The sequence below is a fragment of the Chinchilla lanigera genome, unplaced genomic scaffold (genome assembly GCF_000276665.1).
Source record: "Chinchilla lanigera isolate Chin_1 unplaced genomic scaffold, ChiLan1.0 scaffold00145, whole genome shotgun sequence".
In the NCBI taxonomy this organism is placed as follows: Eukaryota; Metazoa; Chordata; class Mammalia; order Rodentia; family Chinchillidae; genus Chinchilla; species Chinchilla lanigera.
The window spans coordinates 1,103,776-1,114,024 of record NW_004955546.1 but is presented as its reverse complement, the minus strand read 5'-3'; the positions used below and the strand labels follow the sequence as shown (position 1 = coordinate 1,114,024).

The following is a 10,249-nucleotide window of genomic DNA, read 5'->3' as shown; positions in this document are numbered from 1 at the left end:
ACTCGGTGTATAAAAATAGAAGGCACAGAGGCACAGAGCCGGTAATAAAGGGGTGGGTGGGTGGGTGGACTCCTTTACAAAGGACGAACTGAGCTGGACAAGTGCCATTCATAGCCTCACGGTTGACTCTGCTGCAGTGAGCTCAGTCCTGGGACTCAGAGCATCACAGGGAGCTGGCTGGGGAGTGGAGGTTTGTGTGGATTATGTATAAACTTGAAGGAGAGAAAAGGCACCTTTGGAATGGAAAAACCTGGCAGACAGCCTGGATACTGACTCAAGGGTGACACATAAGGAATGGGACAGGCAGCTCCCGAGGACGTCCTGAGGAAGACAGCAGCACTGCTCCAAATCTAATCACAAAATAAATCAGACTCAAACAGAACACCTTCTACACGACAGCCCCAAAGGGATGGGTGTTGAGCTAGATAGCGATTCTGTGGTTATAGGAGAGAATGTCCTTGCTTTGGGAGACAGGGTGAACGCCCAGGCAGGGCTATGTGGGGTGGTGGAAGTAATCAGCCACTGGGTGAAGGGCACTCGAGGACCAACCTGCTCATCCGAAAGCCAGTGCATGACGGCAGCCCAGGGGCACCCACAGCTTGGGCACTGGAAGCAAATGTTCACACTTAGAGCTAAGACTGTGCAACGGCAAGCAGAAACACCGAAACGACACCTAGGATTTGGAAGATTTATTTAACAGAGGATGGGCACTGATTAGGAATCAATTGCTCCTCAAAATATCAGGCCCTGATCTCTGGTGATCTAGGGCTTACACGAAGTAAGCAAGCAGGAAGTACAGAAGTAAAATTGCTTGTCAGTTGGGGGTTGGTTTATACAACATGCCTCACGGTGACCAGCTATGCATCACAGTTAGACCAGCTGTTTCTAACAGACAGGAGCAACCGGAACTGTAACAGGAACTATTACCTGGGCAACTAACAAAATGAAGTATACTAGCTGGGGGTCATTTTTTATTACAACCGCACACACCTGAATGTCACTCCCTGTTGTCTCAGTTAAGAGAGGAGTGGGTTTGCTGTATCCCCACCACTCACCCAGCTGGTGACCTCTTCGAGCAAGATGCCGGCTCTGTGAATCAGATAAACTAAAAAGACATACTAAGAGAGTCAGTGTCAGGATGCGTTGAGGACAAGCAAGGGTCTGTTGTCTGTAATGCTTATGCAAGTGCCCTGCACAGTGAGCACACAAATGTCATTACATCATTATTTGTTATTAATTAGAAGGACTGCGGAAAAAGCAGGGTCTGCTGCCTCCATTCTTTAGCCTAAAACTTCTTTCTCTCTCACATCACTAGCAGAATTGGAGTGAGTCCTGGTCGGGAAAGTAAGTCCTTGATTCTGCAAAGATCTGGCAGCCCTGGGTCCCTGCCAGGATCTCCCGCCTGTCCCTCTTGGAGAACAAAAGCCAGGCTGCAGGGCGACCACACAGGACAAGAAGATGCGGAGGGACCATAGCTGGGCACCATCATCCTCCACCGCCACTCAGGTTGCCAGACAGGTTCACGCACTTTTGTGAGCAGTTTTTGCATCCATGAGTAAACCCAAACCAAGAGAATGCCGAGGCTGTGCTGAGAAGGAAATGCCTCGTTTTCCATGGTTTGAACACTTGGAAGGACAAAGGTGTTCATCTGCTGCTCTCTCATGTGCTGTTTCTTCCCAAGCTCCAGCCGTCCTGCTGCGATCCTGAGGTAGGTGGGCCTGGGGGACACAGGCAGGGCGGAGAGCCATCAAGACAGGGAGGATGAGGATGCTTGTGTGGACCATGGCACACGTGTGGTGGGAAGCAGGTTCACAGCAGTGACGTGGAGCACGGCCACACAGACTCAGTGGATGGAGCCAGAACCCCACAGAGAGACTGTCGCCAAGGGCACACCCAGGGTGACAGCAACAACTCAGAAGACAGGGACATCGCCACAAGAGTCAGGACAGGGTGTCTGGCAGGGAACAAGGGGATGGAGGAGACCGGGTCAGGGGAAATGGTCTGACCTGGCTGCAAGAGCAGCTTGGGCACCCAGCGTTGGCACTGCACATTCTCCTGTAAAATGCTTTGCCTTTTGTCCCGTGCTCAAGTCTGAGCACGTGGGGCTGGGCCACCAGGGCCCCATGTCGGGGTGATGTGGGAACACTGCCATTATAGAGGCAGAGGAGGGCGCCATCCTGCCCAGGTGGTGGCAGAGCGGAGCACACTGAGGTGTGAACCCGGGGCACCTCCTGCAGGAGGAACTGTATGTGTGCAAGGATCAGCCGGCCTAGGCTGTGCGATTGTGCTTTTCTTCACATCTCGCTCTGAACATGCAGCAGGCTCATGTGTGTACACACAAGGTCACATGAATGTCTGGCCCAGCTTACTCAGTCGGCAAAATAGAAGCAAGGGTTCACCCTGTCCTGCTGCCTCTGATACCGCCTCCCTCCCTCGTGCCCTGGCCCTTTCTCTGGTTGGGCCTTTTTGTCCAGCTGTGACCTTCATGTATCACCCCACATCTGTCCCCGTGTCACAGTCCAGTGTGCTCAGAGCTGCCCAGCTGTGAAGCTGGACCCTCTGCCCAAGCAGCTTTTCCGCGCCTTTGGGTGCTGTTTCCCGTCTGTTGTCTGTGGCTCAACACAGCCCTCCCGGAATGGTGCCAGCCCCCGTCCTTCTCCTCCTCCCGGCACCCCAGCCAGGGTGACTCAGCACGGAAGCCGCAGCTTTACGGAGGGAGGGAGAGGCAGGGGGTGACAGGGGACGATGGGCCTTGGGCAGAGGGGCTGCCCCTGGGGTGGCGCCCAGCAGGCTGGGGGCTCCATAACCCAGGCAGCACCCTCTGTGCCCTCAGTGCCCGCCTGCCTGGCCAAAGCCACTCCTCCCAGGGGGCTGGGCAGCTCAGCTGGCTGCCCAGACTCGCTCCACACCCTTTCCAAGAAACAGGGAGACGCATTTCCTTCCCAAGGTCGGCGGTCAGCACTGAGAGGCTTCTCCTCGCTGCATTACTCCAGCTAATGATGGAAAAAGGAGAAAAGGACGGAAGGAGGGGAGACAGAGATGGAGACTCCAGTCTCTGTCCATTCCAGAAGCAGCCGCAGCCCTGAGCTGTGAGTGGTCTGGGTTCCCACACAGCCGTTGGACTCCCTTCAGCCTGGGCCTGGAACCAGCGCTTTGCACACTGTGGCCCCGGATGCTGCCTCCATGGGGCATCTTTCAAAGATACCATCACCTGCAGAAGAAAGCGGGTTCTGGGTTAATGGGACAGTGGGGGGGGTGGGGCTGGACCAGGCAAGAACTCATTGGCTGTGAGCAATCAGGGTGCCCAGGTCCCCAGCCCCAGCCCAGGTGAATAGGCCATGCCTGATGTTCTCTCCCAAACACACAGGGCCAGACATGGAGTACAGGTGTTTTTCCTGTGAGCTTTTGCTGGGTCCAACAGTCCTGTCAGGGCAGCCTTCCATCAAGGGGGAAACCAAATGCACACCGCCCTCACTGCAGGGTGAGGTCTGAGCATAATACAGTTTTGCACTGACACGTAAGTGTCGCTCTTTGTGAGACACCTCAACTATGCTCCATTTCCCTTTGGTGAAAACCTTGGAATCCTTTTTCTAGCAATTGAAATACAGCACCTATTATCAACCACAGCCTCCTCTGTGCATGGAGCCCAGGCTCCCACCAGCCCAGCTGTGACTTTGTGCCCTGGCCAGCCTTGGGGACCCTGTCCTGCTCTTGCTCCTCTGGATCTGGTGTCTCTGTACGAGAGAACATGTGATTCTCTTTTCTGTCCTCTACCATGAACGTGTCCAGCAATGGCCAGCGTGGCTGCGTCACTCCGGTGAAGATGAACAAGAGCAGCAACTTTGCACTTTGGTTCTATGTCTCACTGTTATCCACAAGGCACTGCAGTGGGATGCAGAGAGAAATTACCCCGAACAGACACTTGCGATGCTTCCATGTGTCCTCCGTCTCCTCTCCGACACACAGGAGGAGGAAGGAAGCTGACTTCTGTCACGGTGACGGACAGGAACACAACACTGAGAGAGACAGAGACAGCCATGGGGCGTCCCTACTGCTGGTGTGGAGGAGTGGTGACCCCCAGACTGTCCTGGGATTTGATAAACTGAGCAGGACTGCACCTACGTTATCACAGCAAATGAAAACTCTGGGCCCCTCAGAGGAGAGGCCAAAGGGCTTCAGCCTCTCTTTATCCCCTGTTCCTTCCAAGTCAAAAGAAAAATGAGCGACTGGGACGGTGCGGACGGCGCAGACGGTGGGAAACTGTCAAGGGCGTGCGTGTGGTGTTCTCTCCCCATGTACGGAAACTTGGCTGTGAACAGGGACACATGGGAACCCCAGCTGGCACCTTGAACACACACAAGACGTTCGGCCTCCTCCGAGCCCCATTTTCAGGCAAATCTTGAGGCCACACACACACACACACACACACACACACACACACACACCCCGCCTCCTGTCTGGGTGGAAGGGGCTCAGCACCTTAAAGCCCCACCCACACATACCTGGGTCTGGCCCAACCCCAGAGCCGCACCCCGCCCTGGTCCTGAGGACCCGGCCCCTCCCTTGCCCTGCACCCCTCACTCTCTGCACCCCCGCCTCTGCTGCTGGACGTGGGGCTCCCTGGGTTTCCTCCTGTCTCACTCTCCACCCTGCACGGCGGGTCGCACGGTCCCCTCTGGTGCTGCGTCCACGCTACTCCCTGTGTCACTGGGCCTGCGTCTTTGTGTCTCCTGGCATCTCCTCTTCTCTGGCTACTGCTACCTACCACGCTCCAGATGTTCTGGCTCGGACCCGTCAGAGCGCTGCGATCAGACAGCGGATCCTGTGGGCATCCTTGGTGTTGCAGGGGCTTCCTCACAGTGAGAGCAGAGTTGGGGGCACGAGTGTCACACCCACACGTCACGTGCAGGTGCGGACTCCATGCTGTCCACCAGTCCGGCCCATCCGCTGCTTTCCATCCCCGTCTCCCTGGCTGGCTCTGCCGTGAGTGTCTGCTGTGAGTGGAGGGTTCACCCCTACCTGGCTACTGTATCCCCAGGCACCTGGGTCCTCCACGGTGTCCCTAAATGGCTGTGTGCTCTGTGGGGTCTGGTGAGAGGTGGCCACCATGGCCTGTGACACACAAGCTCCGTCCTCTCCCCAGCCTTCCCCAGTGCCGCCTCACAACTCAAAGCCACATCCAGCATTCTGGAGAGGGGCCTTGTCCCCACCTGGTCCTCACAGCCCACCCTGTCACCATGCACGCTCCCATCCAAGCCTCGCCTGTCACCCTGTCCATTGTGGGATGAACCACACAAGCACACTCACACTTGCACAACTGTTCACAACCCCCAGGGAAGGGAGAGGCAGCCAGGGCCTCAACAGCCTGGGGGCTCTGTCTGTCCAGACTCTTGCCTCAGCACCTGGCTGTGTAAAGCCGTAGACACAGCCCCATGCCCCCAGCAAGCCCTGGGGACCGCGGCTACCTCCTCACTGGTCCAGCAGCCTCCTCAAAGAGCCCAAGGGCACACATGAAGCTCACCTTCATCCATTGTCCCCGCTGTGACCATGATGGCACCCTCTGTCTCTCCTCGTGACTGTGCCTAGCCCTGATGGTTGTCCACCCCACCTCTCCACCTGGTCCTGGTGGCAGAGCTCGGGAGGGGTCTAGTGATACAGCGCCACCTATAGAGAGAGGACAGAAGCAGGGGGCCCTGGACAAGGAGGCAGCTAAGGAGTCAACCTCTGGGGATGAGCTGTGCCTTCAGGGCATCCATGGGACCACTGACACTTCCTCTCCTGGAGCCCAGCTCCTGGTGGCTGAGCTGGAAGGTATAGGGATCCCACGGGGTCACGCTCCCTGGGGACAGGTGAAGGCATCCTTCAAGGACCCTCCCCTCCTCCCCAGCCACCTGTGGCAGCGCTGAATGGCAAGAGGTCACCCCTCCCACTGGCCACCATGCACCCACCAGGATGTCTCTGTCATCCTGAAGGACACTGGCCCTCCGTCCCTGTCATTGCCTAAGGGCATATCCAGCCCAGGGGCCGCCAGAGCTGTGACAGTGACATGCGAGCAGGGAGGCCATGGTGACACTGAGGACGAGGATATTCCCAGATGATTTAATTCCTCCTGCGACGCTGCCTGGCAGGATGGCCTCGCGTCTCCTCCTGTCTGGTGAGCAATGGCCTCACTGACAGGACAGTAAATCTCCCTGCTGCTGCCCAGTGAGGCTTTCTCAGGCTGACAAAGGGAAAGTGCTTTCCTGGCTGCCTCCAGCCTGTGGGGAAGAAGACAGTAGTGTCCCCAGATGAAGATGCAGGCGACTTCGGGAGTGACTCACGCACAGGACTGCTGCATCCCTGTACCCATCTGCACCCCAACACTGCCCTGTGCACCCCACCTAGCATCCTCATCTGGATCCCAGAGAGACGCAGAGCCCTCATGGCACCTGGCCTCAGGGGTCCTGCACAGAGGCTAGGGACAGCAGCGGGGTGCAGGGGACAGGATGGAGGGCAAAGCCACCCAAAGGTTGAGCCTGGTGCAGAGGGCCGAGCAGACATCAGGAGGGGATGAAGAACGGGCCGGCAGGTCCTGCTCATCCCCGGAGCCTCATCCGATGGCAGCACCTCCTCAGCCCCGCCTTGCCTGTCTCTATGCTCCAGCTTCCTGACTTCCTGTGTGGGATGAAGCCCAACACAGACCCAGGCGCCGCCCTGAAGCCCATCCCTGCTGTGCTCTCCAGCCACACCCCACGTGGCTTCCTCATCCTGTCCTGAGGGCCCAGCCTCCCCCAGGGGCGGGCACAGTGCAAGGAGTGGACCAGACCCAGGCTGTAGGCCAGGGTGGGGCCCGGCTGCTCCAGGGACCCCAGGAAGGTGGCATCCAGCCCAGAGCCGGCCAGAGCCTCCCAGAGGCCAAGGCAAGAGGAAGCCAGGACAGAGCTATTACCACCTCTCAGGAAATTCTGAGCCTGTTCCTGGGATGTTGGTTCCAATAAAGATCCTGAGGGCATTGCTGAGTCTCTGATGTTCTCTAGGGGGCCCACCCTCTTCCCAACCAGCGAGACGCAGCTGTTTGACCCGGTTGAGTGACGGGCACTAACATGAGGAGTAAAGGGACAGGAAGGCAGCAGGCAGGGGCCTCGATAACACCGGCAGGGGACACCACAGGGCTGGACCAGGCTGGGGGCAGAGGCAGCACCTTCAATGTCATGGTTGTTGGTCCCATAGAGCTGGCCCGTTCTCCCTACCCTCATACAGCATGGCCCATGGATGGGGTCCAGTCGCCTGTCATGGAGCCTCTTGGACACTGTGGTCCTCCTGTCTCCAGGAGTGAGTGGCAAGACTATTCTTGGGACCTGGTGGCACACAGACTCCTGCAACATGGTGCTCCAGATGCAGGACTCAGGTAAGGTTTCCTTAGACCAGGTGGTACATTGCCCCTGCACCTGGCCCTCAGCAGGAGCCTGCAAATGTCACACATAGAGATAGGGATATCAGGTCCTAGCTCACGGGGTCTGAGTCAGAGGAACCAGCACTTGGGTCGTGGACAGCATCTCCCCCGTCCCTGTCCCCACATCCTTAAGCCCTGTGGTGCACGGCTGTGGCCATGGTGGGTTCTGCCTGTCTGGGTCCTCAGTCTGGAGCCCAGGTTCCCCAAAGCCCTCCTGGGAACAGGTGACATCCACAGGGGCCTTCCTCTGTCTACTCTATTCACAAGGTGCTGCCAGGCCCCACAAGCCAGCTCAAACGGGACCCACAGGACAAGGGGCACAGGGACACGCTGGCCACCAGACACAGTGGAGGAGGTCCTCCCGGGTGCCCTGAGAGCTCCAGACTTCCTCCTCTCTACTCCCCAACTCTACCACAAGGGAATCCTGCCTGCAGTGCCCTGCCCCCCAGCTCTCCTGGGAAGAAGAGGACCCCAGAGCCTGACAAGGCGGCCCCATGCCTCCCAGCCACCTGTCCCCTTGGCCAGTCAGTGATGCTGCTGGGCAGTCCGGACACTAACACACCCTGGGCTCTGGTGTCTCTCCATAGTGCGGAGAAGCCCTGGGCTCTCCCCGAAAGCCTTCTCTTAAAAGTTTCAAGTAAGAGCCTGACCTTGATGGGAAACAGCTGCGTTCTGGAGACTTCTCCAAATGCTGACTCCTCATTGCTGACTGTTCTCTCCAGCCAGACGAAGACTCAGAGATTCTGAATAGATTCAGAGCCAGGGAAGGACAGGAGGCTGAGCGGCTCCTCCCCAGGGACCAGCTGGCTGCAGGGTCTTGGGCACCTCCTGCCTGGTGCAAGCTGTGGCCCAGCAGCATGACACCCACTACCAGCACTGCAGCTGGAGCCCGGGAACACTTCCTGATTGCATTAGCGAGGTCGTACTCCAGGATGTAATCAGATCCCCCCCCGCCAATGTGCTTCCGGAAGGGCTGCTGCTCACACGTGGAGAATCAGGGCAACCAGGCAGACGCCACGGCAGGAGGGGCCCTTCAGGGGCCAGGCCTGGCGGAGGAGCCCAGACACCTGCCTGGGCCACAGGCTGCTCAGGGCCAGCAGGCTGACCTGCGTGACTGGGGCCAGCACCTCCAGGAAGTCTTCTGGAATGCAGTCGCCCATGCCCTGCGCAGTGACCGGTGTCACATGTCCTGCTGCTCTTACAGGCCAGCTCCACAGGACCTGAGCATCCCCAGCTCCTGTCCCACCCTGACCCTGTGCTCCACAGGTCAGGCCAACCTTTGTTGACACACACACAAAAAGAATGTGCACATTTGTGTTGTCACATGTGGGCACACTCACACAGACATTCAGAAGCACACATATGCGCACACAGGTGCACACACGCGCGTGCATGTGGGTGTGCAGACGCACACATCACGTTATACGCAGGCATACGTGCACTTCCATAGGAATATGTGAGCACAAATGTGCAGAGGCACGCACACGGACACATGTACACAGGCACAAAGCATGTATGTGTGAACATACAGACACACCCACATGCACTCCCACAGGTATGTGTGAGCACATATGTGCACACATGTTCGTACACACATGGGATACATACACAGTCATGCTGACAAATGTGTGTTTTATGTGGAGAAGCCTCTGGCTCAAAGCCATGCCCCAAATCACATAGCTTCTGTCTGGGGTCTCCACTACTTCAGTTCCACACAGGGCGTCTTGAATTGTTGGCTTCTCTAAAGACAAGGTTCCTCCGATGGAGAAATAAAGAGGGAGCCACTGTGCCCCAGCAGGGCACCCCAGACAGTCCAGAACCGGTTCCTTCCAAAACGCACCACCAGCATGTGTGTTGGGAGCGCCCTCTGCTGGTCAACTCTGGGATCATATGGTCAGGTCATGCTGCGAGCCAACAGCACCACAGGTGCACTGGGGACATCCAAGGGGGATGGGTTGCCACAGAGCACCCTGAGGTAAGGCGCACACAAATTCTGCACCTGCCCGCTGTAGTCTCCATCTGCTCACTCCTGCCCGCATCTATCCTCTCCTGCCCACATTTGTGCCACCTGTTCTCTCTTGCCTGCACCTCTTTGCTCTTGTCCCTTCCTGTATGCTCCTGCCCACACCTGTCCCCTCCTACCCACACCTGTCTGCTCCTGCCCACACCTGTCTGCTCCTATCCTCTCACATGTGGGAACCTCATGCTGGGAGCACAGTGTCCGTGCCTGGGTTCCCACATTGTTATTCTGTGGACAGGACCCAAAGCCCAGGGAGAGGATACCTGGTGTCTACCCAGCACCTGCTGCTCACATCACCAAGGCCTGGCCTGGGGACTCAGGGCCCCCACAGGCAGTACCCATCAGCCTCAGTCTGGGAGCAGTGAGCAACAAGGGGAAGGTCACAGGGTGGACAAGGAAGATTACAGTAAAGAGCCCAGGAAGGTCGTAGGGAGGCCATAAAGGTCACAGGAAAGCCCAGTGTTTCCCAGGACATTGGGGACTGACCAGTGCTCAGCTTGAAGCAGACTCAGGTGGCCTCCCACATACTGGAGCACAGCCTTCTGCCCAAGACCCGCAGGTGCCCACAGCACAGGCAGGTGCAGGTAGGCTGATGCAGGATTTGAATAAGTGGATTGGGTCCAAAATTAAAGCCAATTAAAAAATTTTAGAAGTAAAACACATACAACATAAATTTACCATTTAACCACTTTCTGTGTATAAATCAGCAGCACTAAGGTAAAGTACTTTCCCATTGTGCCGCCTTCACCACTGCCTGATCACCCCTTACAGATACTCCATGCCGTTAAATGCTAACT

The 10,249-nt window shown here is 57.2% G+C and overlaps 1 protein-coding gene across 3 annotated transcripts; it reads right to left on the bottom strand.

The window, feature by feature from the left end:
• Positions 1-685: 685 nt before the first annotated feature.
• LOC102025178 lies at positions 686-8,313 on the bottom strand. 3 transcript variants are annotated; one of them, XM_013508411.1, is made up of 4 exons: positions 8,083-8,313; positions 5,522-5,664; positions 4,766-4,978; positions 686-3,211 (listed from the first exon to the last, which is right to left on the bottom strand). In XM_013508411.1, the coding sequence occupies exons 2-4, from the start codon at positions 5,525-5,527 to the stop codon at positions 2,708-2,710; spliced, it is 723 nt and encodes a 240-aa protein (XP_013363865.1). In that variant the 5' UTR covers positions 5,528-5,664; positions 8,083-8,313; the 3' UTR covers positions 686-2,707. The 3 variants fall into 3 exon arrangements, 2 of the variants coding, with proteins under 2 accessions (XP_013363865.1, XP_013363866.1); XM_013508412.1 differs by lacking the exon at positions 8,083-8,313 and having other exon boundaries at positions 5,522-5,845; XR_001232206.1 differs by lacking the exons at positions 4,766-4,978; positions 8,083-8,313 and having other exon boundaries at positions 686-3,882; positions 5,522-5,845.
• Between the last annotated feature and the right edge of the window lie 1,936 nt (positions 8,314-10,249).

Coding starts and splice junctions, on each gene's coding strand:
- LOC102025178 (XM_013508411.1), bottom strand. Junction 3,212..4,765: donor GCCAGAACATCTGGAGCGTG/GTAGGTAGCAGT, acceptor TTTCTTCTGCAG/GTGATGGTATCTTTGAAAGA.